Source organism: Balearica regulorum, chromosome 1 (genome assembly GCF_011004875.1).
Source record: "Balearica regulorum gibbericeps isolate bBalReg1 chromosome 1, bBalReg1.pri, whole genome shotgun sequence".
Lineage (NCBI taxonomy): Eukaryota > Metazoa > Chordata > Aves > Gruiformes > Gruidae > Balearica > Balearica regulorum.
The window spans coordinates 215,138,872-215,166,119 of NC_046184.1; the positions used below are offsets into that span (position 1 = coordinate 215,138,872).

Here is a 27,248-nt window from a genome sequence, read left to right on the forward strand (position 1 = left end):
ATGTGCACTTTGCTGATGAGGGGCCGAAGGGCACCTCCAAGGAAATATTATCTCTCTGGTTTCTATTCCCAGGTGAGGGCAAAGCCCTCCTGTCTTGGGAAAATAAAGCTTTACCGATGGGCAGGGGCTGTGCCTTAGCTGACCACAGGAACCACATCTCAGAGCAAATTCATTACAGCCTGCATGACCTACATTTTAATTAGCCGCAAACAAATCCTTTCTGAGCCTGCTTCCCTTCCTATCCAGAACACCATGGCTGACTTCATCTGGATTTTTAGGGGTTAAAGCTCTACGAAACATTATTGCATTTTGGCACCCCTTAAAAAGCAACAGCAGGCATTGGTTTTGTCTCCAGATAAAGAGATTTAACCTCACTCATGAGTCCAAACTCCCCACCAGACACTCTTGCTATTCAGCATAGTTTCTCTTAGTGCATGCAAGCCAAACCACGGGAAACAATCCCGTGTTGAAGTTTTTCTCATTTCGCTACAGAAGTTTCTTTCCTTCAGATTGAGGTTATTACTGAGAAGCACTTACAGCTTTAGCTACATTCACAAGTTGTAGACCTTCCAGCTCTGGGAAGGTGTTGCAACTTCACCGTGAGGATCAAGCTCTGCAGCAAAAAGGGGATGATGCTCTCAGTGCATTTGTGAAGCAGCAGCAATGGTGGTGCGATGTAAATGAGAAGCCACAATGGTGAACAGAAACAAGTGATCCAGTGGAAGGCATGACAGCAATTGCAAATGACAGCACCAAGAGTTATACTTACCCTCCCACCGCAGTTTGTCTTACGAGTAAAATGTGAGGGAGGAGAAAAAGGAAAATTGTATTTTATTAGAGCAGAATTACACCCTCCACAAAGCTAAGGGGCTGAGGGAACAGGAGAGTCCCATTGGAAAAGTCACCCTTTACTCAGCAGGCTCAGAAATCCTTTCAAGCAGTGAAGGGAAAGTCACACTGAGTTTCACCGTCTTTAAAATAGCACAAATTACATCCTAGAAAAAAACACCTTCCCTACCCACATGGCATCCATACGGTATCTTGGTTTTGCAAAACGGCCATTAATATTTACCACATTCAACACAAATGTACTCCTCCTAGTGCCACCACTCTTAAAAGATGAGATCTAAAGTTGGGTTCCTGAGCTTCCAACAACACATGTAGACAAGGGTGCTTTACGTGCCTCTCTATCAAGCTATGTGCTCTGTGTAATTTTGAGAGTGTCATTCTAATTCTGAGATTGCACTAGTTGCTGTGTTGTGCCCAAGATCGTGGGCTGGCACTCCAAAGCCGTTAGTGGTGTGGAGCAATCAAGGCACGGTAACCTGGAACCTCTGTGATGCAAATCCCTTTGTGGGATGTGGCCATCCCTTACGCAGTAGCTCCGTAAGACACATTGCTCTGTCACCATCAGACCCGAAGAACTCGTAGAGAAACTACATGGTTACTGAGTCATTTCAGCCCAAATCACCGCCCGCGCTTACCTCCAGGTTAGCAGCTGCCCTTTGCATTAGCCCTTATTAGTATGATGCTGCCAAACAACTCTCTGCCCAGTGCTTGCTTGTGTTCATAATCTCCCTGGATGTCTGTGAATAGCTTGGTGAGGGAACTCAGAGGCAGAGCTTTACTGAAGAAGCTGGTTTTATTCATAGGCAATCTGATATTGCACACATTAAATCTTCTCTGAGGACCTCTGTTCACTTGGTGAGGCAAAGGCCTCTTGCCTGATGACATAGGGACACTGGGAGGGACACATGGACAACATGGAAAAATATCCAACTTGATCCCAGCTTTCTCAGAGAGCAAGAGAGAGCTGCAGGAATCCACTTGATACCACTGCAGGGTGCCCACAAATAGGAGAAAAAGGGGCAATACTCAATGGATAAATACATGTTCCCTGAATGAGCCAATCAGCTACAAATTCTTGGCTATCTGTACTTCTCGAGTAGCATTCAGGTTGCTTGAATTTAGTTATCCACATAAGTACTACATCTTGAAGGTGGACATTCTCTGAGCTGGAGGAAGTTGGGACTATAGACTTTCAACCTGAACTTTCCTTCCAACATCAACTCTTCTATGATACCCAAGCTCCAGCCAGCTGTAAAGCAATCACCTCATCTGACAGGCACCTCTGCACGGCTGAAAGGCAGTCGTGGCTCTGTTGGCTCTATCAATATCTCTGGTGACTGCTCTGGGTGCTTAGTGCACATGAAGACACCACCTCAAGTATGAATTTGGCCTGCTAACTTTTGCTAGTTTATCATTATAAATGGCTGTGGCTCCCTGAAAAGAGCTCCAGGGAGTGACTCAGCTCATCTAACACGTGAAGAATTTTCTAGTCATGACTTTTCTTCTAAACTGACGATACAGGGGACCTAGGCATCATGTACAACAAATAAGGTGCCTTGGTGAGAGATGAATTTTGGGGTCTTTTTTCTCCTCCGAGCTTTGGGAAATTAGGGGTGCCTTTTCAGCAGCAATATACCCTTCCTCTAGGATTGAAATCCATCTCTGAAAGATGAGATGGATATCTTCCAGAGTTGGGGGCAGGGGGCTGTCAACCATATGAAAAGCCTATGTAATAGAGTGGTATGTTCTCCATCGCTGCCCAGCTCTAATCCAAAACCATCCTTTCAAAAGGTACTGGACATCAAGCAGAACAAGCACACTTGATAGATAAGATCATGGATGTGGTCTGTTAGCTTATGCTATCTAGGAGGTCAGACTACTGCAATTCCCTCCAGCCTGAAAATCTAGCAATCTCTAGAACCTTGTAAAAACTAGATTCCCAGTTGGCTTTGAAAAGGCCTTCAAAGGCACAACAGGCACTTACCTGAGTATCTGAAAACTGTAGGATTTGAGACCAATATCAAATTTTCCATATTTGCATAGGCTGTTTGAGTACATTAGCTAGTGGCAAACACACACACACTCTGTACTTCTGCCCCAAGAATGTGTACCAGACTACACAATATATAGCACACTGATAAAATCAGCACAGAGACTCTTGTCCTGCTGGGAAGGTGGCTTTTGCAATGTTATTGCAGAAAAGAGATGTAGTTCTGGCCGGCTCCATGTAAAATGCTCATTTTCTAAGTGTCTGGTTGGGTTGGCAACACTGCACTGGGTCCACTGGGCGTGACATGACTGAGCTGACCTAAGGAAGAACACTGCTATCCCCAGAGATCAGCTGTGAGGATCCCAGGCAACCCAGAGCTAGTAAGTCATAAACACAGATGGAGGAGATACTTTACATCTGTTCTGGGCGTTGCTCACTTCATTGTACCCAGTTATTTCATGCATGCAACTCCTCATCCTTCCTCCACCCCTTGCACGTCCAGCAATTGTCTTCATCCACTTGGGTTGAATGAGTTAATGGTTCAAAGGGAAGAAGGGCCATATCAAGCATGCAGTTGCCAAAGGCTTTTGCTTTAGATTTACTACAGCTTGCACATGGTCTGGTTATTGTGTGTGCAGAAAGTTAACGCATGTCCCCAAAACTTCTAAAGGGGCTATACAGTGAGGTGGCACGGACTTTGCTCATTACCTAACTCATGGCATCTTTCACTAGGGCATCCATAAACTCTGCAATGTGTCCTCTACAGTGCAGAAGCCCTCCACCACTTGGGTCCAGGTGAAAGTAGAAACCCAGATGCTCAGTTCAGTCAGGGTTTCCACCATGTGGGTTCGCCATAACTAAGGGGAACAGGGAGTGCAGTGCAGAGCAAGAGGTGGAGGTGGGGAGGACACTCACATAGATGAGGTGCTCTCGATAGCGGATCAGCAGGTTCCTGAGGATTCCTGCCTCGTTCAGGTCCCCCAGGCGGATCATGTCCTCCACTCCATGGATGGAGGTGGGGTGCATGGGTTTGATGTGGCTGGCATTCTGCGGGGAAATCCAGTGCTCCTGGGAAGAGAGCAAGGGCAGAGAAAGATAAGTCAAATGAGACACCATTGGGATGACAGACAGAAACAGCCCACCCCAGGCAGAAGGACCAGATGGAAGAACATACATGGTGGTGCATTAGTGCACAGGACAGAGCTTCTATTTCTAGGACATGGCAGTGACTAATTTGAAAGATTCACTGAAGAGGAAGGAAAACATCTTTTGGTTTACTGGACCAGCAAGAGACATCCAGGGTAGCACAGACATCCAGTGTATCGGGGGGAGTTTTTAACAAATAGCAGATTTGTTCTTCCCTCCACACAACAACATTTTCACATCACTGGTTAACTCTCTGCCACAAAATACTGTTGAGTAGAGAAAAGATGATCTAGAAAAGGAGAGAGGGATGCACAGGGATGACAAAATCACACTTTTATTGGCAGAGTGTTGTTTAGATTGATTACTTCAAAAGCTACCTCAAATTGGACACAAGAACTCTGCTGAACCAAATCTCTTTCTACCATCCTTGGAGGGAATGAGAGCGTTTACACTTATCCCAGGCTGGAAAAAAGAATGATGAAAGACAGAGAACTGCCTCAGATCATTCTTTGCTTGTGATACAGATGTTAGTCTAAAATAGCCACCACTGCACAGACTGGTTTGGGTTGGAAGGGACCTCAAAGCCCATCTAGTTCCAACCCCCTGCCATGGGCAGGGACACCCTCCACTAGCCCAGCTTGCCCAAAGCCCCATCCAACCTGGCCTTCAACACTGCCAGGGAGCCAGGGGCAGCCACAGCTTCTTGGGGCAACCTGTGCCAGGGCCTCAGCACCCTCACAGGGAAGAATTTCTGCCTCACATCTCATCTCCATCTCCCCTCCTGCAGCTTCAGGCCATTCCCCTTGGCCTGTCACTCCCTGCCCTTGTCACCAGCCCCTCTCCAGCTTTCCTGGAGCCCCTGTAGGGACTGGAAGGGGCTCTAAGGTCTCCCCGCAGCCTTCTCTTCTCCAGGCTGAACAAGCCCAACTCTCTCAGCCTGTCTCCATAGCAGAGGTGCTCCAGCCCTCGCATCATCTCCGTGGCCTCCTCTGGACTCGCTCCAACAGCTCCATGTCCTTCTTGTGCTGGGGACCCCAGAGCTGGACGCAGCACTGCAGGGGGGGTCTCATGAGAGCGGAGTAGAGGGGCAGAATCCCCTCCCTCGACCTGCTGGTCACATTGCTTTTGATGAAGCCAGGATGCAGTTGGCTTTCTGGGCTGCAAGTGAGCATTGCCTGGTAGACTAGTGAAATTGAAGGAGAACCAGTGTTTGGGCAATCCTGTGTTGGCAGGAGGTCAAGAAGGACTGGATAACAGCAGAGGAACAGCAGGTCGAGGTGGGTTTGCTTAAAGCACTATTTAAATGTACTTTGGAGGCTTCTGTTATCATTGTACTCAAGAAGCTTCTCAACCTTTCACTCCCAGTACAGCCACAAAAGTAGGGACAGAACATTATCTTGTCTTTACAAATAGAAAACTATGGCATGATTCCCAAGGACATATGAGAAGCCTGTGACAAAGTCAATCATCATGACCCTATAACCCCTGGCCTAGCCAGGCCATAGAGCTGAAGAAGGGTCATCACAATCCTTTGTACGTACATTGCCTTCATCATCCACAACCTGGATCTGTCCAGAGTCACACAGTTTAACCACCGCTCCAATGGGGACGTCGAATTCCCGTCCGGTTTTGAGGTCCATCCACACATAATCCCCCTGGAACCAAAGAGAGGACAGTCACACTCAGGGCTGCAGAAGGTTCAGCATCCCTTGGGATACAAGCTGCTGATGTTTTGGACCAAAATCATTGGTACAAGTTAAATGACTTCCTTTGCAAATCACACACCATTCCTTTTTTTACAGGTGCTCAGGAAAACCCCTGCAAGGTAACAGCAGCAGGGCATGCTCCACACTGCATACACCCACTGCACTATCTCTCCGTTTCATGAGCTTGCGAGTGGTTGTTGGTCACAGACTGCATCCAGCAGCAAACAGGTTACAGAGCAGTGATACAGGCAGAAAAACCCACCCAGCTAGATGTTTCCCTCTGCTAGAAAGTCATGCTTAGGAGATGGTTTTAAGCCATGGAAAGCCTTGTCTGGAGGCTTGTGGCACATTTTTTCCTTGTAGCTAAGCACTATCAAAGATGCATTCTGCTACTTTAGGGACTGGTGAAAAGGGGATGATAAGGAAGGGTTAAGAACATACCAGTATATATATATATATACTTCTTCAGGAGGTATTCCAGCTACAGTGATTTGTAAGTGGGCTCTTTGCATTTACTACTTGTCGGTGGATTTTATCTACTGAAGCTGTGCAAAGTTTTAGCATCCATAATCTCAAAGGAAGACTTTATCTACAAATAGCTTGAAAAGCTTTGTCCTTTTGCATGTTTCAAATGTTTCACCTCTTTTATTTGAGACCTCTGTGTTTTTGTTTTGGAAGACACAGCAAGCAGTTGACCCTTATCCACTCAGTCCATGTCACTGGTGATCCTACAGACCTCTGTCAGTCCTGCTGGGCAGGGACTATCTGCTCATCAGCTCAGTCGAGATTAAATTACTCGAATGCAAAAAGGCTTTTAAAGGAGCTGTTTTCCTCAATACAAAAGCAAACCCCAAACTACACTCCCAAGCAAGACCCACACTGTTTGAAACAAAGCAGCATTGTTCCTCACCTCTATTCTCAATGTGAAGAGGTGCTAAAATTGGGACCTATGTAGTTAAATTATTGTCAGGCATGTTTGCATCAAGCAAGCAAACATACACGTTCATGCAGCTGAGTTTAATGTTGCGAACTGGTGGCCCCACCTAATGCCACATTCCTGGGGCCCAGCTCCACTTGTAGCTATTAAGCGCAATGCAAATGCAATATCTACCTTTTGAAGTCCTGAAAAAATGCTGGGAGAAGGGAAAGTGAAAAATAGGAGGGATCACTTTGCATGTGCTCTGATATAACCCCTTTCCTGAGCATCCACTATCGATCATTTCTGTGGACAGAGTATTTATAGATTTTGTTTGACCCAATGGGCTGCTGAACAACCTTCAGCTCCACTCTGGGCAGTGGGAACTGGAGACATCTAGCAATATAAAACACGGTGAAACGCTCACCATCCAACTCACTGCTCACGAGATACTAACCTGTGAGTGCCACAGGGATGTAAGGCTATACCTGGGGATCCATGCATGGAGAAATACTACACACAAGGGGTCCCCAGCCATTTTATGGTAGACTCCACCCTTGGCACTTGCTTGCTAGGTTTCACCTAGGATATCAACAAAATCATCCTGCTTACATGGAGCTGAGGATCCAGCCCTTAGTTTGCATTTTCTTTTCCTCAGAGGGCGTGCAACAGCACTGTTATGAGTATCTTTACCCAGCTCATAAAAATATAATATTCAGATCTTTTTCTCCTTAACTGCCATACCCTCACATCTCATAACTCAGTTAAAAAGGAAAAAAAAAACTCCACCAACTAATGAATACAGTAAGTCATGCACAGATACATTATAAATCCACGTATATTAATATTAATTTCTTATCTGCTTTGATCCAAGACTCTCAAAGCATTTCAGAGTGTTCAGCACTGTTATCCTCGCTGCAGAGCTGGGCAAATTCATGCACAGCGTGGGTAACTTGATCAAGGTATCAGCAAGAGAAGAGCCAGGTCGCTCAGTCCCTGCTCAGCAGAAAGCCCTTCTGACACCTCAGCAGCTGAGTAAAAATTGCTCTCGATCAAGGAAACAGCAATTGTAATGCTGGGGTTTTTAAATCTCTAATTTTGAATAGCTGTAAAGGCGGTCTGCTTCATGTGTTTTGTTACCACACAGCTGAGATAAAAAAGCGGTCTGCTCTCCCCAAGGTGAATTGATACTGTACTACCACTAAGACAACTCCTGTGCTTTGCCTGCCTGATGCACAGGGTGCTCATCCCATCAAAATGCTCTTTCTAAACACATTAAAGTGCAGTTCTTAATACTGGTGAAAGAAGCAAGTCTTATGGGATGGGCTAAGCTGGTAAGCTCAGAAAGATCTGGAGGGTTAAAAAAAAATCACTTATTAAGAGTGCTGACCTATTTCTTTCCCTGACTTTAATCAATTCGATATAAAACCCATGGAAGTCAGTTACACTCCTTCCGCTGATGCGATCACCTTCATATCAGCCCAAGAAGCAGCAGATATTTTGGGGATTTCAGGGCAAATTGGTGTGATTCATGCATTTACCAGCTTGGGCAGACTGGCTTATAAATTGCATAACCTGCCTCATGCCTAGACTGATGCAGTTTGTTTTCCAACACACATGACCGAGTACTGGAGAAGTGAGAATACCACCAGTCACTTCATAGTATCAACATGGTTCAACTCTTACTCCTCAATGCAGCCACTGGGTGCTAGTGTCCTTCCAAATGCTCTGGGGAAGACCCTCAGGACCCCACAAGCTATGGGCAGTGACAACTAAATGGCGATGCAAGAGGAGGAAACACCACGATGGGTGCATGCACAGATTAAAACAATTCATGAAGAGAATCTTTAGGAGGAACTTCCAAATGCAAAGAGCAAGAAGGTTGCACCACAGGGGAGCTGAAGTGCTTGGAGGGGAACAAAGACTCAGGACGAAGGTGAGAGAAGCTGGCACAAGCAGTATGAGGATCCCATCAAACAGCAAGACCAATTTCAAAGTAACCTGAAAGCTTCCAGTCATGCTCAGGGCTTAGGAACCCCTATCTTACCGCTAAAATGGTCGTGGGCTTCAGGGCCTGGTTGACATTGCGGAGTAGTGTCCATTTGCCCTGGTCTCTCTCCTGATCTTCCACCACCTCAGCGCATGGCTGCATGAAAACAACTTTCTTCCTCTTCAACATGTCCAAAATCTTGCAGTGGTATTTGTCCCTCTCTCTGCTTTCTACATGTATTCCACCATGAATCCCAAATAGCTGTGGCTGGTTTGCTTCAGACCTCCAGCGTGACCATGCCTGCTCTTTGCAGGACACACTCTGACCTGATTCACGGTATGGCTCTTGGTAAAGATCTTTTCCTAGCAGAAAAATTTCCACACACCAGCCATGGTCCTCCCCTGGCCGGCTAGCATACTCACTCCATACGACCAACACTGCAAGAGTCTCAAAGCAAACTGAAGAACTTTACTTCTCTTCACTTAAATTCTTACAGTCTCTCCAGTAAGAGGTGATACTTGGTCGGAGACCTGAAGGACGCTGCAACCGCCCGTTCTGGAAAAATAGCTGCAGGATTAGCAGGAAACCTCTTCATTTCCCCGTGACTTCTCTCCGTTACCTTCCTTCCTTAGTGAAATAACCATCTGCCAGCTTGAGGACTTTCAGCATAGAACACACTCAGGTGCTTATTAATCCACAAATGCAGTCAGTCCTCATGCAACACATGGCATTTAATTAACCTAATACCTTTACATACCAAATTAACCAAAGCGCAGCGGGAACTCAAAACCAGAGGCCATCTGCATTTTCTTTAAACTGATCGCCTTGAGTAGATCCATAGCAACTGAATTTTAAATAATTGAGTGGAAGGTGTTCAGAGCAGGACAGCCTCTGTTCCTATAGGTGAGAGGAGCGCCTGGGCTATAGATGAAAATGTGCTGAACATGAGGACCACGGAGATAACGAGGTTGCACTGACTGCTCTACAGACCCACTTCTGCAATCTGTCCTCCTAGGTAGGAGGACTGTTCTTGTAAGGACTAATCAGGACTGCTGGCCCAATCAGAAGAGCACAAGACATTTTACACTCACCCTAGATTTGCTTTTTCCTGTCCTATCTTAGATACACTTGAGATTTCTCATTTTCATCTAGGAAAGGCTTTTCTGCTCTTTTAGAGAATTTAAAGCTAGTCTAGCTGGGCCCCAGTGTCTTCCATGGACATTTTGAATTTAACTCGACCTCATTGGTACAGACGAGAGCAATGCATGACTAGATAGTGGTGCAGCTGCTAAGCTTTCCATGCCATTCTTATTTATCGCTATTTTCATGCCAAACTCTACCGATGCCTTGATTCCATGAGGTTTTGAATCCATTTGTCCATGATGCTGAGGACATAATCTTGGTGGAAAGTTATCTAGAAGAACAAAGGCTTTATAGTTCCCCTTGATAGGACACAGTCACCAAGGATAACCATAGATGATGGCTACATCAAACTCATACCGAGCTACTTCTGCTCATCAGTGAACAGCAATGACAAGAGTGAGGCAATCCTTGCCCAAGGGACAGATAATGGATTAATAACTATGTAGGCTTAAGCCATATTATAAACCCCTGAAACAATAAGGTGTCTAATTCTTGTAGCTGTGCAGGTGATTTAAGGAAGAGGTTGAGTCTCATGGATAAGAAGGCAGGTTAGACATTAATAAGATGGATGTTTATTGTCCACCAAAGGAGCAAGCAAAAATGTACATGAGATGCAATAGTAATGTAAGGAGAAGGAGATGCACATCAAATGTAGCAATCTCATATCTACCTACAGCATGATCTGAACACACAGTGCTGTAAAGGACTGTATTTTTGCTCCCCTAGAAAGACAGATGTCCAATCAAAGCTAATAATCAATGAGAGGATGCACGCAGAAGGACGAACTGCATAAATGTATATAAAGGGACGCATAGGATGGGCTCTGTGGATTTGATCTGGGTCCTACAGATGCTCTTTGCTCATTAGCACACCTTTCCTTACAGCCATACCATGGTAACTGGAGCAGTGTGGGAGCAGCAGACCTGAGAAAGACCTGCCAATGTGTTTATCTCACTTTGCAGTGGAGCACACTTTACAATCATTGCTCAGCTACACCTTGTACCATATTTTTGAGGCTGTGTATCTCTGTGTGCTGCCAAAAAGTAAACTAAGGAACAGAGGAGTGGAATGATTCGTGCTAGGTTATCCTTGGAGCAGAGGTGGAAGCCCAGAGGGCTGAATCCCGTCTCTGCAGTCCTATTACACAAATGTGCTTATTTTTACCCTGACACTGGGGCTGCTGAAGGTCTGTAATTCCATGCATTTCAATTGCATATTTTTTGCATTTCTCCTCTGCTAGCAGGAGTGGGACTCGTTAGACGGAGTCACGTGTGTCAGCCAGAGGCACTTGGCGTTTGCAGTGCTGTCTGAATAGCCCGAGCGTGCAGCCTCCTGGAAACGGGAAATCCCATCCCCCTGAAGGGATGACCCAGCTTGGAAACCAGCCTCCCGTCTGTATGCGTCAAGGGGCAGAGCAACAGCATGAAACCTCCTATCAGCGTGCTTTTTCTAAAGGAACGTGCTATACCTTATGTGGGAAACAAATAAACACACTTAGGACAATAAGGGGAGGGACACGATGGAGGAAAACAAACCTGGCTGGCAGCCCATCAGCAATACCATCCGGTTTAGGTTACAGCTCCCCAGGGTAACATTAGACTCTTCACTGCAGAGATAGAAGTATGAGCCCGAAGAGCCATGCTGGACCCTGATCTGATGATTTACTATACCTCTGCAACAGCAGGCACAGCTGAGATCCAGGTCCTGCTGTGACACATGTTGTGCACGAGCATAGTAAGAGGTAAATGCTTATCTAAGGAACTGATGTGACCCAGGCAATAGATTTATTCTGCTGCTGAGACCTGAGCTCCCATTAAGTGTTACCGTGGTGGTGTCAACCTCACTGCTGGGGAAAAAAAAAGGGAAAGGCCACCTGCAGGAAGCACCCTCACAGCAGGTGAACCACCTAATTTAATTAAATCTTGGGTTTCTTTGCCCCAGCCTGTTTTTCAGACCCTAAGAAAATGCATCAGACACTGCCAGGGCTGAGGAAGTGTTCTTGAACCAGTTATTTTGCAGCTATCACTGAAAAACTCAGTTATTCAATGAAACAAGTCAGGTGAGACTCAAGTAACCCAGTGCATGTGCCACCTCTGAGCAAGACATCCATACCTTTGCTAGATGATCATTGTAGGTCCCTTCCAACTTAAATAGTCTATTCTATTCTATTCTATTCTATTCTATTCTATTCTATTCTATTCTATTCTATTCTATTCTATTCTATTCTATTCTATTCTATTCTATTCTATTCTACTTTACATTCAAGGGAAAGAAGGAAAAGAGACTTCTACAGTCACCTCTGCATAAAGCAGGTATTTAAACTAGGTCAGATGATACTGACCTAAAGGGGTGTGTGAAGAGGACACTTTGGAGATGGAAATCTACAATAGAGGTGTCCAAAACTAGCTAAGGTGGCTCTTACCCCTAGTGGGGGGGGGGCCCTAAGGGCTGATGTTCAGGTAAATTGCTGAAAGATATGGAAAATCACTGGTAATCAGAGGCTGTCTGTGGACTCAGGTCAGCAATACTCCACCGATTACTCCCTGCAGCACTAAACTTACTTTTCTAAAATAGGAAAGATGATACCCTGCAGAATAGGTGTCAATGTACCATGTGGGCCGAATGTGATTTGTGGGCCATACCTCTGACAATTGATGGAAAACAAACTCTTTATGCAGCTTTTTTTTTTTTTTTTTTTTAACAGGCACAATACAAGCTGAGTCCTTTATTTTCTTACTGCTCATCTTTGAAGCAGAAAATCCTTAGCGCACACAGACACAATTGCAAACACAGGCATTCCGCCCCCAGCTCCAAATTTCAATATCATTTGGGGAGCAGACTGAAATCTAAATGTATTGTTGCATCGCACCATATTATGCCAGTGCAGACTCCAACGGCTACCTGAATCCCTTGGGCAGCATCATGTCTGTGCGCTACTAAAAACACGTATCACCTCTAGATATCACCTATCTGATTCAGTTCAGCTTTCGATTACATAGGTGTGCCCTGCTCAGTTTAATGGAGCTTCTCCTCGATCCACAGCTGTGCAACCCAGAGGAGAATTAGGACTGCTCATTTCTATTCTTTGCACTCATCTTTAGCTGTGCAGTTGCCACCGGCATCAAGAAAAGGTGAGAAAGGAAGAAAAAGCTTGAATTTCTGCGTAACAACAAACTGTAGTGCAAGAAACACATGTGCTGGTAGTTGGTAACCCGAATAATTTTCCCGTTTCATCAAGAAATAAGATTCTCTTCCCAATTTCTTGTAGTACATGAGGCACCAGCTTTCAGCCAAGGTAATGTGCTACACACAAAGGTTTCTTGAAGCAAAGGCAGAGATGCAAGATAAATAATTCAGTAATCAATGCACCGCTCACTCATCGTGTAACTTTGATACTGACGGGAAGGAAAAAACAACTCACAAACGTGGCACCCAGACCAACATTTTCCCATTTGATGCTGAGGGATAGTCAAAGACTCTGGGAGCAAAAATGATGGATTTAATCAGGTTTGCAGGGGCACGGTCCAGTGTGGTGCCAATCCAGGCTCAGCTCCCAGTGATGTCTGACCTCGTCCCTGGCTTTTGGCAAGGAGCTTGTTGTTGACTGTTTGGGACCTCTTGGCTCAGGAGCGGGTTTTAAGCACGCAGACAAACACGGAGATAGAAGACTTAATCTGTGACTCGTACAGCATTACCGTTGGGGACGAAGCGGAGAATCCAGCAATCCGTTGACGTTACAAGCAGATTAGGCTGGCCCCGGTCGTCACCCACCCAAAAGCCGTGCCAGAGCATGGCGTATCGGGTCTCACACAAAAAGCTGATGGCCACCGCTTGGGATGTGATTGAAAAATCTGCTAAGACGCAGAAGTAGAACAGGAAATGAAGACTCAGACTTTTAGCCCCATGGCTGGGTCCTGTCCTAAATGCAAATAGAAGAAATCCAAAGGAAGATGACAGAGCAATCATAAGAGGTACAAATCCGGAAAACCGGAGATGGGAAAAATAAGACTAGGAGGAATCAGAGGGGGGGATGCTTTAGGATGGGAGCATGCAACTTAGTACTGTTAGACCAAGATGTATTCCTTCAGGTCCTAGGAGTAGAAAGGTTGCACTGGTACTGCACTGGGAGCTCTCAGGTCCACTCTAAATCTGCCAACAACAGTCACCCCTGTCCTCCAGACAATCGAGGGTGCAGCTAAGAGCTCCCCAGTTTGCAATAGGAGGTATGATGGAAACCACTTGTCCTTAGCCATTCAGAAGCAAAGATATTGGACATTTTCCTTTAAATGCATACTGTTCTGTATGTCAAGCTTTAGGAAGATTGGATTAAGGGAATGTCCTCTCCTTCTCTGAGCACAGATTTGGAGGGATGCTGGTTCTAGCAGGTCCCTATGGCTGGACAGTACAGCTAAGGTGTGTGCTCCCATCCTTTGATTTGATCCCACAGTGAACCGGCTCGGGGACTTAACCCAGCAGCAACATTTTCACCTGTTTTTGCAAAGTGTTTTGCTGGTTTAGCCCCTGAACTGGCTCATCAGACAATCTGCAAAGCTCCAGTGAAGGAGCAGGGAGAGCAGCAGGAATGTGGAGCTGGCAGCACGGCCGGGGGAACGGAGCTGCTGCCTGTGCAGGTATCTGCTGCGGCATCACCGAGCAGCGCTGATGGAGGCTCTGCCTCATTCATGGATGAGCTTTATTCCCTGGGTGAGGCAGAGAGCTGTTTGATTTGATTCATGAAAGAAAAGTCCCAGCTGATGAGCACGAGAGCTACAGAGCTATGCAACAGACGGAAGTAATCAGGTATTTCCACCCAACGTTTTTCTGCCTCTGAGGCATACAGCCTTTTCAAGATCGCAATGATTTACAAAAAGGGCATGGTTTGAATTCTAATGTACAGTACTGATGATGGAGAAAAATAATAATAATAAAAAAATCATACACAGAAATGTAAATTGGAAGGGATGTTTTTCATCCTGGCTCAGAAAGACTGTTCAAAGAAATCTAAAAGAAACCACATTAATTCAATTGTTTTACCTGATTTTATTCCTAGGGAAATAAAACAGGATTTTCCCACCATCTGTGATAAAAATCTCTTTTACTTTTCATATGCAAACTGTCAAATTATCTTTCACAGTTTCAGCTGGTGGAGGGAGCTTCACCTTTTGTGCTCCGGGAAGATCCTTTCTCCTTGATTTCTTTACTTCAGGTTCCTCTTTCCCTCCTCCTTGCCTTTTTGTAACCTCACTGAGATCTAGCCTGCAATTAGTTCCTGTGTACGAAATAGATGTAGGACTATTGTAATCTGCACATCTATTCCTGCATAAAAAGAAATGTAGACATAGTGCAAAGAAGTGTTTAATCCTAGTAAAAATGTATTCTTTTCCCATATAGGAGTAACCTATACTCATATAAATGCAGTTTTCCCAGCAGAAACATGTCTGTGCTAAGGGTCTGCATTAGCCAAAGTGGCACTGACATGTCTAGACAAGCCCTATCATTTTAAGATATCATGTCTCATCTTTGGAAATATTGAATGAAATGGGAGTAATGCTGCTTTTCCTTCACTGCCACGCCGGATCTGAGCAGCGCTGCTCTTTTTACACACTGCCTTTGCTTATTCACTGAGGGTTGTCTTGGTTACTGAGGAGAGTGAGGGGGTCTGGAGGAAGGTTAGTTTGCAGCTCAGTCAATAGCATCTTGAGGGAGTTTGTGATGTGACGGCTTAAGGGACAGCTGCAGGGGTGTGTTTGAAAAGCCAAATCCTGATAGGAACGAGTGGCAGGAGAAAGCATAATGGAAAACAAACAAACAAACAAACAAAAATCATGCTGGCAGTGCTTGTGATGCAATCCAAAACATCTTGATACTGGGTTTTGTTCCTTAGGTGCCAGCCACAAGGATGCAGAGATGCTGTGATACAAAAAGCGTCCCTCTAATAGGAGAAAAGATACTCACAGATGTCAAAAAAATCGTGAGAACATGAAACACCCGGACTTCTTTGTCATCAGGAAACAGATAACAAAAAGAATCCTACTAGTATTTAATTAAATCAGCAAAATAATCCATATTTCATTGCTTGCTTGATGGGTGTGGAGACTCCAGGGTTGGCTCCATGCAAGACCACCCTTGCAATGGAAACCCATAGCAGGTCGGTACTTGCAGACACTTGTCTGGATTCTTCAAGCCTCTTTGCCTATCGTGTTTGGAAAACTTCCTAAATTACTTGGTGGTGGGTCTATCCAAGGAAGGAGGTGGACCAGCCACAGAGCTGCGCCGTGGGCTCCTGGCAGCACAATACCAGCCCCATCTGCTGTAACTCTCTGGAATTACCAAGTGCATCAGGTGGTTTCTTTCTGATCATTTCTCCGTGCGATTGATTCAACTTTCATGCTAATGGTACCCTAAGAAGAATGAGGAATGACAGAATGTGCATTTTAATCCCAAATTTCACACCATCACAGCTGGGCTGTGGGAGGTATGAAATTCCAGAAGGCTCTGGGGCAGGGATCCCAGAGGACAACCAGGTTAATTAAGGGTCTCAAGGAACCAGTCAGCAAGTCCAGCTAGATAAACCCTAACCTAAATGTTGCAAACAGAGAAAAAGTGGAGGTTCTAGGTTGGCACAAGATGATAGAGATAGGGATAATCATCACTGTTCAAATCACAGTTGTAGTTGGCAGACCCAGCCAAGACAGTTGCCTTGTTGGATCAGGACTCATACAGTTGTGCACTGTGGATGCCTTCAAACTATGAGCTTGGGATGGCTTTACAGCTAATGGTTTATAGCTTGTTGGGCACATATTGAAGAGACTTGGCTTTCAGAAAGTGATCAGAAGGCAGACCCTGAACATCAGTCCTTTTTACACACACAAACCCAGAAACCTACTTCAAAACCCACGTCCCACCAAAAAATCACCAACCATTGCAAACAAAGCAATAGCCACAGCTTGAAAACAGCAAGTTGGACCTGTTTCTTACATGAAATTATCAAAGAATGATGGCTGGTAAAATTGCCAGTGGGATTAGACTTTCATATGGATGTCCTGAACTCCAGTAGCTAGAATAATAAAACCATACAAGAGATAAGCTCTCTAGGATTTTGGCACAGCAACTAATTCCTGTCTTCTTGGTAGTTCTTATTTTCCTCATGGATGTTTTATTACATGCACAGTCCATTTTGCATATGCTGCACAGGGCAATGTGGCCTCCAAAAGGGTTTTTTCTCACATTTTATCCACTTTACGCTGAAAAGGGTTCCATTACAAATGGGTTTTGTTAAATGTTACTCCTGGACCCAAACTTTTGATTTCATTGTGGGTTTGCAAGGTGCCTAGCATGGCAGAGATCCTGGTCCAGCAGCAGGCAGCTGGTTGGTGCTCATGTGAAAATCTAAATCATGTGAACGGAAATTAATTCATGTGAAGAATGCTCATCAGTTTTATACTTGTTTTGAGAAACTCAGTAATTGCCATATAGCCTTAATTTTGAGACTGCAAGAGTATTATCACATAGATATATTAATTATGCCTATGTTTCTGTAAGGAATGGGCTGACAGAGTTTCAGCATGGAAATATGTCTAATGCCTCCATTGCATTTTGCTGGATGCAAATGCTGTTTAACTTCAAGCATCTACTTAATGGGAAAGGGCTGCCTGCCTGTCTCGCACCAGATCTAGAAATTTTATGGGGTTAAGGGGCAGTAAAATACCTTTACAAAGTGATTTGCAGATCATGAAAATGCAGTGTGTGACCTTAAGAGTCATTTGCCAGCAATGGTGCTGGCAATAAAACGTCTGGCTGGGTGGTAGGAGATGCACATAAATTGCTCACATTGCATTCACACTGGCTGCACAAAAGGCTTCCGAGTTGTGGTGTGCAAATCATTGGCAAGGCTCGGTCCCAGATAGACGTTTTTCCCAATCTTAAAAACAAGCAGCATTTGGCTCTTTCTTCTTCGGCATGCATTTCTCCTGCCTTCTGCTAAAGTTACTCTGGGGAAAGGATGGAGGGCATGGTAAAAGAGTTGAGAGGGAGCAATACTATCAAGATGTAAGTGGAATTGCCTCAGGCAGGACATGACAATGGGTGTGCAAGATTAAGGCACACCAAAGGACCATCTAGGGTAGCATCCTATCTTCATCAGTGGCCCATGTGGATGCTTAAGGGCAGAGTGGACAAGTCTCTAGAGATACTTGTCTAAAATACTCTTCCAGTCCAACAATAAGGGGACATCAACCAAAGTCAGTAGGGCCTAGCTTCAGCAAAAAGCAATGGAGGTGGATAGGACAACTGGATGAGTAAGGAGGCTGGATAAGTGCTTGGAAGGGAGATGCCTTAGGGACTACTAACCAAATAGATCACATCAGGCTCAGGAAATCCCTAAGCTGAAAGTTCATAGGTGGAGGCCAGAAAATTAGCTGAAGGATAGGAAAACATCGTGAGGAAATTACACTGTATGCTTACTCATCCCTTGGTGGTCACCAACAGTCAGTTTGGACACAGAATACGAGATCGACAGACCTGGGTCTGAACAAATACGGCTGGTTTATATATGATCACAACTTCAGCACGCTGTAACTCTGTTCAGAATTTTATAATAATTTCTGTTCAGGAACAGAAGTCCTCATAATTTGTCGCTGGTGAAGTTTTCTCCTTTCACAAAATTGACCAATGGAGAATGAAATCCTTGTAAACTTTTAAGATTGATCTTTCCCCAGTGCAAGAAAGAGGCTGCATTCCTCCACCAGTGCCACCTCCCTTGTGCAGATAGCAGCAAGGGTGATTTGGGAAGGAGGAGAGGACTGATCCATCGTATCACCTTCTCGTGGTCAACAGAAAGGCAATTCCCTGATATTGCAACAGTCTAATGCACAACCCCTGCATGAGCCAGACCACTACAGCAGTATCTGTAAATACACCCAGGAGTGGCAAAATGGAAATGCAAAAGCAGTAGCATACAAATTCCCAGATCCCAGTGCACACTTGTTTATCTCATTTCCCCACTGTTGAAAGCCCCAGCAGAGGTATCTAAAGTGCCAGCTGGCTTACCAGCGTATCTCAGGCTATGTCACTCACAGTACTGAATTTCTCTGCTCTTAAACAGATTTTTTTTTCAGAATAGTCTCCTTATGTGTATTCTAGCAAACATCCAAGTCCTCCTTCTGTTTTGGTTACATTTATAAAACAACTAAAAATAGATTTACTCCTCCAAAACTCTTATTGGAAATCTTCCTTACAGAATTCCATTTCACCAAAACCTAAAATGCAACAGGAAAAATATATAAACAAAGCTTTTCATGAAAACACTTGAGTTTGGCTAAAGACTGACATGGAGCGTATCGTTTTGTTGTTCTCATTGGAATTCTGTCTTCAAAGTCAGCTTTTAATTCCAATAAAATTATTTTATTTATTGACCAGGCAATAACTTCTCAGCAGATATTATCTATACACCCAGCTCAACTTTCTCCTGAGAAAGAAATGCCATTTTTCAATTTGTGCTATTGAAAAGGTCTGTTATTGCTTTCCTTCCCCTGGGCCCCAGGAGCCGCGCACAGCTTCTTGAACCTGATTGCAGAAACCAGAGCTAGGTTTTTTTTTCTTTCAGAAAACAGCTGTCAAATCTACACTGTGTTAGCAAATGATGCTGTGGCTTGGAAAAGGAAGGAATTTTATGCCATAAGGGCCAAATTTTTCACTACTGCACATCAACGTCATTCCACAGATGTGCCTGTGAACCAGAATCCATGAAATTTGAGGGCTTCCTTTTTAATGCCTTGCTGCTGAATGTTTTCCAATTTTGCAAGAGAATTTGATGAAGAGGAAGGTCACCTCGAACAGGGAGAGCCATCCGCCTGCTGCTCAGCTCTTCGTACAAGGAGCAGATTAAAGCATGGTCCCACACTCCATGAAGGATGTCATATCACAAACATTTCTTACGGCAGCCATGTTGGCTTAAATGTCTAGCTTTTACCCAAATCCCTCCAATTGTCACTCCCTATATCCCATCTGAAAACTGATCTGAGTAAAAATAACAGCAATACGTAAGAAATAATAAATTATGTTCAAGGTTTTTTAAAGCATTTGTAAGTTACATGATTTTTAGTGAAATTGTGGACAACGTGGTCCAGCCAACAGCTGTATCACACATCTGGGAGGGAGTGGAGGGCAGATAGAGGGAGGCAGGTGTGCGGGGATGGGACGGGAGATCCTTTGCTCTGCTCTGTTCGCAGAGGAAATGGAGATACTTCCTTCCGTTATAAACAGTATTCAGAGGCTCAATGGCTGGTGTGAGCACCAAGGGAAATCAACCCTGGTGTTGATCCCTAGCAGCAGGATAAGATGATGGGTGGGATGGGTGTGGGTGGGAATGAAGGATTTCTGACCTCCATCCCCGAACCTCACTCTTGCAAAGGGGTTGCTAGAAGGGCCAGTAGCCCCCAGCTCCACCAGCTGGTGCTCAGTGGCCACGTGAGGTTCAAGATTAGTTACAGGTTTTTTCTTTACAGAAAGCATATACAAACAGTTTGACTTTCTTCAGAGTCAGGTTATAGAATCATAGAATCATAGAATCATCTAGGTTGGAAAAGACCCTTAGCATCATCAAGTCCAACCGTTAACCTAACACCACGCCAAAAACATGTCCCCAAGCACCACATCTACACGTCTTTTAAATACCTGCAGGGATGGTGACTCAACCACTTCCCTGGGCAGCCTGTTCCAGTGCTTGACAACCCTTTTGGTGAAGAAATTGTTTCTAATATATAATCTAAACCTCCCCTGGCACAACTTGAGGCGATGATGAGCTGGAGGGTGTAAGAGTAAGAGGTAGTTCAAGGGGCTGAATTTCTCTCTTCTTGCTCCAGACTTCAGGTCTCAGCAAGTTAAATCCTATCTTTAAGGGCTCTGACAGACATGGAGGAGTTACCACCAAGAAGACAAGATGATATGTGAGCTGCTGTGCAAGAGCTGTCCTCGAGGATGTAGATTTTCCCTGGGGAAACTTAAGATTCCAAGATTAATTCAAGGTAAATTCTGTTATTGAGTCCTTTGAAGTTTCCTATACCCTCAAATGAATGTCCCATTGGCTGGATATTTTGCTACTGCCTCTTAAAAAGCAAAACTAAACTCACCCACACATACAACAACTCTCATGCCAAGCCTTCTTTATCTTGAGATCAAACAGATTAAGCTTTCAGTGCATATACTTTGGGGAAGATAGATCGTGAGTGCTTGTCTAAGGTATCAAAAAGCAGGAATGAGCGTGTTTCAGACAGGCTCCCTAAGAGGCAGGGTATCTCCACACTAGGGCTGAGATTGCTCGCTCTACCTTTATTTGACATCATGCAATTTATATTCTGCAGCCATAGCCCTGCAAGAACATCTCCCTAGCCTGCAGCTTCATTTTCTGCACACAGCTACCCCAGCACTTTAATTGTCCCATAAATTTGATGGAAAGGATTTGATGCAGAGAGCTGTTAAAATGCCAAATGTCTTGAGCACTGCAGCTAATGAATGGCTCGCAATGATTCATGTTTCAATCTATATGCAAATGTGCCCTTTGGTTGGCTTGTGCTGGACTTTTCATTGCTGCATTACAGCTATCCAGGGAAGCCTCAGACTCATAGATCAGACAGATACAAGGCATAAATGGGAGAAGACTTAAATTATTCAGTGTTTATGAGAAAGAGAATCCAAACAGTGGACTTACACTTTGCTTTTTATAATAACATGATTACAGATCAGCCCTGAGAAGTCCTATAATAACGCTGGTTTTCTCCCCCACCCCTTCCTCCTTGCTAACAAAATATATAGCACAATGAATCACTTAGCAAAGCTGAATGCATATTATCCGATAACACCCCAAATAGTGTATGTCAGCTCCAGGTAAAACCCATGCTCACCGAGCCCAGCTGGGAGATGTCTGTGAAGGGATTGAAAGATTTCAAAATCTGGTCTCTGCTATTCTTACTCCCACCAAGGGAAAACATCTCCTGGAGCGTCAAACCAAGTCTCTGTAAACGCTGGTGGTCACAAAATCTATTCCTGCTCATTAATGAACTGCATGAATCCCTTTTACCTGCAGTGCAATGTGCAATTCTGCTCTTAGCAAGAGGAAAATAAGCTGGAGCAGGTGCAGAAATGGCTGCAACCATCCAGAGAGGGCTGCAGAGCTTGTTTTACAAGGGGAAAAAAAAAGGGGGTTGTAGGATTTTGATCAATTCCGAGGCTAGGAAGGAAAGTGATTGCTTTCTGTACAAACACCTCAGAAATTACAAGAAGGGGAAAGGACAATTTTAGCTACAAGCCAGTCCTGGCACAAGGACAGGAAGCCACAAATATCCTCAGAAAACACAGACATGAACACATAAATGACAGTCTCATTTATGTAAGACTTGTTGTATGGGGTTTAAAGCTGAAGCTGTATTGGGGGTTTTATGCTCAAAAAAATGCCAGAGCTGGCACAGACGTTGCAGGATGGATGGCTGCGAGGTTTTGGCATTGCCCCCAAGAGTCACCCCACCAGGAGCACTGCTGAGCCAGGAGAGCAAAGCTGAAGTCTCTGACCAAGCCTTGGCTCCTGCAAAGCTTCAGACTAGTTGGAGACACCTTCTTTGCTCTGGCGTTGAACTAAAACGAGCTTTAGAGCATGAGATGTCCACAGCACTTGATCCCTCAGGACCTTAATTTCTGGCTGAGCTTTGGTTTCCTTTATCTGCTTAGCTTAGTGCTCTGCTGTTTCTTTTCATTCCTATTTCTACTTCTTTCCCTATAACCCCAGGAGCAGGTCAGGGGACCACTAAGACGGGGAGAAACCCACAACAGCAGCAATGCTCCTCACGTGGTCTGGACATGGTCAGGAGACCACAACAATACAGATGCAACCTTCTGCCAAGTCTAGTTTAGTGGATGAGCTTCATGGGATGCTGAACTTGGTCCTACATGAAATACTTATATTTTGTGATCATGCTTTATTCCCTAGCAGATAATTGGTTTTGATTTCTGTTGGTCTGGCCCAGCAGCAGGAAATTTGCGGCACTGGGAAACCCTGGCTTTAAGATCATGTTATATGAGGGTTGTCTACATGAGCAAGAAGATGCAGTTGGCAAAACTAGCCATGTGGCAAGCAGCAAACATTTTTTATTTGCCACCAGGACAGTGGTGGCCTTGGCAAAGCCCTCTCCCTGGAGCAGTGATGTGCCCCTCACCAGGCTCTGTGATCATCTGCGGCCAGGGCCACCACAGCCTCCTGGTCTCCACTCTGGCTCTGAAAGCATCTCTGCTTTAAATAAAAGAACATGCGGGAACGAGCTGCCGCTGTGCTGTGGAGCCAAATGAACTTGTCAGGCTGCCAAGGCACGAATTTAGGAAGCCCTCCTTTTTCTTCTTCTCTTTGTGCACGGAAATGGACTTGCCATGAGTAATTTGCTAGCAACTAAAGCTGATAAGTTTGGCTCCCTGCAGGCCCCTGATGAGGAACAATATTGGCTTTTCTTCTGAATTACCGGGTGGAAGACGCAGGGCAGGAGCTCTGTACGTTTTCTTTTCCTTGCTCAGAGCCATGCACTGCCCTCCACGCTCAGCTGCCCACAGCCAACCTCTAAGGGAGATCCTAGTGGGAATCATTTCGGTGGGAGAGTGGAAGGGGTGCAATGCCATGGGCTCATCTTCAAAATTCCTGGATTTATAGCTGGAAAACCAAGACAGGAAAACCAAGCTGTAGGGGTCAAAAGCTCTGCACTGATCTAGCCTGAATGGTGGTTTGCTCTTTTGGTTGATCTTGTTGGAGAAAGTTTTCAGGGGGAAAGGGATGGGAAGGGAGGACCCTAAGTGTGCTGTGCACATTCAAGAACGAAAAAAAAAAAAAAAGACAAGACAGAGGGAAAGCTCTCTTGAAAGTCATACCGATCAGGAACAGCATGGGTGTATTTCTAAAATCTTTCAGCAAAACCGAAGGAGGCAAAATACATATATTGCTGCTACTTGCAACTAAGCACCACCATAAATGGCAGCTGTTTGGACCACAGAGAGCAGTGTGGTTCAAGTGTGACCCAGATTGGACCTTTAGATGGGGTGAACTGATATAAAGTGACCTCAGAAAATGCCTGTATCTGCTAACGACTGGACAACCTCACTTGTTTCATTATGGAGGGGTCCTTGCTTGCCTTATCCATGCTGCAGAGAGATGTCTGCAGTAAGCAACAAGTTCTACACAAACCTCTTTCCCTGATATTTGTCAGCACCTGCTCGGCATCTGAACCCACACGGAGAGTTAGTCTCAAAACTATCAAGAACAGCAAGAAATGGAAGAGCTTTTTGAAAATTGCAGATTGTTTTAGGGGGCTAGGGTTTTTCTTGTTTAATAAGAAGATTTAATCCCAAAGTAAGGTATCAAAAATTGTTGATAACTTCTGGGAGTCCACTTGGAGATTCCTTATACACTTTCAGCACCAAGTTCGTATGAAGTAAAAGATGTTTGTAGGGAAAACAACTGAGTGTCTTCTCTAAAAAAGCCTATCGGAGATCGAACCAAATGTTAAAGCTTTGCTGTTAATGGTTCTTGTAGGACCTGCGTGGAGGTGATGGGCTTTGAGCACTCAAGTGATACAAACATATCAATCACAAATGGCTCCAGGTTTATTCTCCAGCATCCAGCTTTCAGTACAGAAATGCCACTAAGTTTTTCCTTCCATTGTAACATCCTAGAAATAACCCCTCATCTGCTAACACAAGGGCAGCATCACTCCTGCTCTGCTCCAGCGTTACTGATGTAACACTACAGACACGAGAGGTAAATGCCCAAGAATTCAGCCCCATTTTCACACCAGACCAAACGCATCCTGAGGTTTTAATAAGGACCCAAATCCCAGACTAGATCCTAGGACTGGCTGATTAGTGTCTAGATGGATGGCATAAAGTGCCTTGATGATGTTATTGGAGTCATCTACGTGTCCCCTTTGCCTTAAGTTACTTTCATGATAACAGAGGTGACAGAAGAAAAGAACGATGTCCCTGCACCACAGCTCTCTGATCACAGTTGGGTTCACCTAAATGTCAAGCACCTAAACTAGTCTTGCTTAGGGCTTAGGTAGACAAGGGAGAGAGACATCTCCAGAAAGGAGATCCATCCTACCCTAAGACAGGTGGGAAGGAACTGGCTTCAGAAGCACCCTGCCTCCCTGCCTAGACAAGACACCTTGTTTTTAGATAACTAGGAAGATGGCCTATTTGATTAAAGCTCTGCAAAGTGTGAATTCAGGCCAATACAGAGGACTGTGAACTAGTAGTTGAACCACAGAGGGGTAACCTCCAGCAGAGAGACATTGCAGGTAGCCTGGAGAGATACCATCCTAGACAGAGACGTTATAAGGTATTTCTTAGAGCCACAACTGCTATTCTGAGCTTTCAAATTAGCATATGAACTTATTTTGTTTTAATTTCCATATTTATTTTCCTTGGCATCGCAAAATCCATCAGTCAGAGCTTGCGACATGGGGCCAACGCCTCTGAGCCTTTTGGAAGGAAGACCGACCTCCTTATCTCCTCTACCAAAGTGCAGCCTGTTTTTCTTGGGCCAGAGCTCCTGATAGGTCAGGGCAACACTGTAAATAGCATTTTGGTTGCTCCATGAGATCTTTGGCACTCCTTCCACCCCCAAAGCTATCCTCAGCTCTTCTTGTCACTAGTATAAACTGGTACCACGTGAGTTCCTGCATGTGGCTTCAAAGGTCCAGAGCTTTCTGCCCATTTGCAGCCAAAAGCATATTTGCCAAGACAGACACAGAGTTGAATCAAAACTGTTGGGTAGGTTTGCTCCGTCACCTCAATGCTTTGAGTGTGTTGACAAATTTGAGCCTCATTCTGCTGCCCCAACCCAGGACATGTGGCAGTACTGTCAGTCCTCCCCACGTGAGATATGGCAATGAGACAACGCAGAAGCTGAGAATGAGAGATGTTGTGCTTAGACACAGGGAAAACACTACAATTCGAAGCCCTAAATTATTTCAGAGTCAACATGAGACCTGCCACACAACTTAATTCTTCAATGCAATTTCTTTTTAAATGTGAAAAAGGACTCCATTTTTATACAACCAAAGCAATACTGTTCCTGGAAGTTCAAAACCAATTCTTGACTAGATCATTCTTCAAGGCAGGCAATAAGCTGTTTTATTCTTCTGCATATCCGGGACTCACGTGCAGCTTCTGGGCCACCCCAGATGAGAAAATAGAAGTGGAACATTGCACGGGGTTAATCTGGACTACACACACAGAGCAATGATTTCCTCTAAGCCAATCAAGGATTAAGGCTAATTAGTATCTCTACATCTTGTAACAGTCCTTTTAGGGAAATAGAATAGGATAAAAATAGCCTGACTTGATCCTTCCCCCCCAAAAAAAGACTTTTATTAATCCTTAGGGTGATGGAGTAAAATTAGAAATGCTGAAGAGAGGAATGCTTCACTTACCTGTCGTAGAATGACCATGGTTCCTGTATAAACACATCAGCAATCACCAAGAATGGACCTAAACCAAAAGAAATCAGCAATTAATGAACTGACACCCTGACTCATAGACCCCAGCACAGGGACTGTCCCAACAGATGCAGCCCTTAAGTGTGGAAGAGGGCTTGGAGCTCTTAAACTCCCAACGCTTTCATAATATTAATTCCAGACAGTGAGAGACAATCCTCTAATACATCCAGATTAATGCCTGCACTGTGGTGAATGAGACCAGGACTGAGGTTACTTATGCAAGTAATATTTTGTAAACTGAGTCCTAGAAAGTTATCCAAGGATTAACCTAGCAAACAGACTGATGCTGATTTATTACATGTGTCATCAGATCCCGTGGTACGAATTAAAGCACATGGAGAAGGGGAGCCCTGTCCTTACAGCCCACAAGACTGGATAGATTATCATCTCTCTATCAAAACTGCTTTCAGGAGAGGAAAGAAAACCCCAAGCCCTCCACCATAGCCCACAACTAATAATACCTGGATTGGGCTGAGTATCTCCACACTCTGCTCCTGCCTGTTGTGCAAATTGTACCTTTGTGTGATTTACAGATATATTTTGCATGGGAAAGTCTCGTGCTGCTTTTGGATTTGTGCTTACTGATGTGTGGTGCTCCCAGCATTAAATGGGTTTGGTGTGTACAAGTGAAAAATGCTTTCAAAGAATTGAATTTCTGCAGCTTTTAATCTCCAAGTCATCCTTGCTACATGGCAATGAGTAATTTTTATATTTATGACGTGGAACATTTTCCAGTATGGTAAAAAATGCTCATGCCTTAAAAAGCAGGCGAAAAGGCACTCTGAGAGATACAACTCCCACAAGACACTGGGGATGTGAAGACTGGTGAAGCATGATCTTGCAGGACACAAGGCATTTCCCTTCACAGTGACAAAAAGTGGTCCAGACTCGTCATACAAACCTAAATATTTTGTTTCAGTTTTTAGCCATCATTTTTATTTTTGTGCTTTCGCCACTAAAAGGACTACATTTCTTGGGG

General features: G+C 44.6%; 1 protein-coding gene across 2 annotated transcripts in view; it reads right to left on the minus strand.

Moving 5' to 3' along the window:
* The window catches only part of MYO7A (myosin VIIA), a 104,082-nt gene that overhangs the window by 59,198 nt on the left and 17,636 nt on the right, over positions 1-27,248 (minus strand). The window contains exons 2-5 of one of the 2 annotated variants that reach the window (XM_075742531.1): positions 26,204-26,261; positions 5,527-5,640; positions 3,755-3,907; positions 770-787 (exon numbers count right to left, since the gene is read on the minus strand). In XM_075742531.1, the coding sequence (XP_075598646.1) occupies positions 770-787; positions 3,755-3,907; positions 5,527-5,640; positions 26,204-26,221 (303 nt within the window). In that variant the 5' untranslated portion in view covers positions 26,222-26,261. The remainder of the gene's footprint in view (positions 1-769; positions 788-3,754; positions 3,908-5,526; positions 5,641-26,203; positions 26,262-27,248) is intronic. The other variant, XM_075742532.1, reaches the window with a different exon arrangement.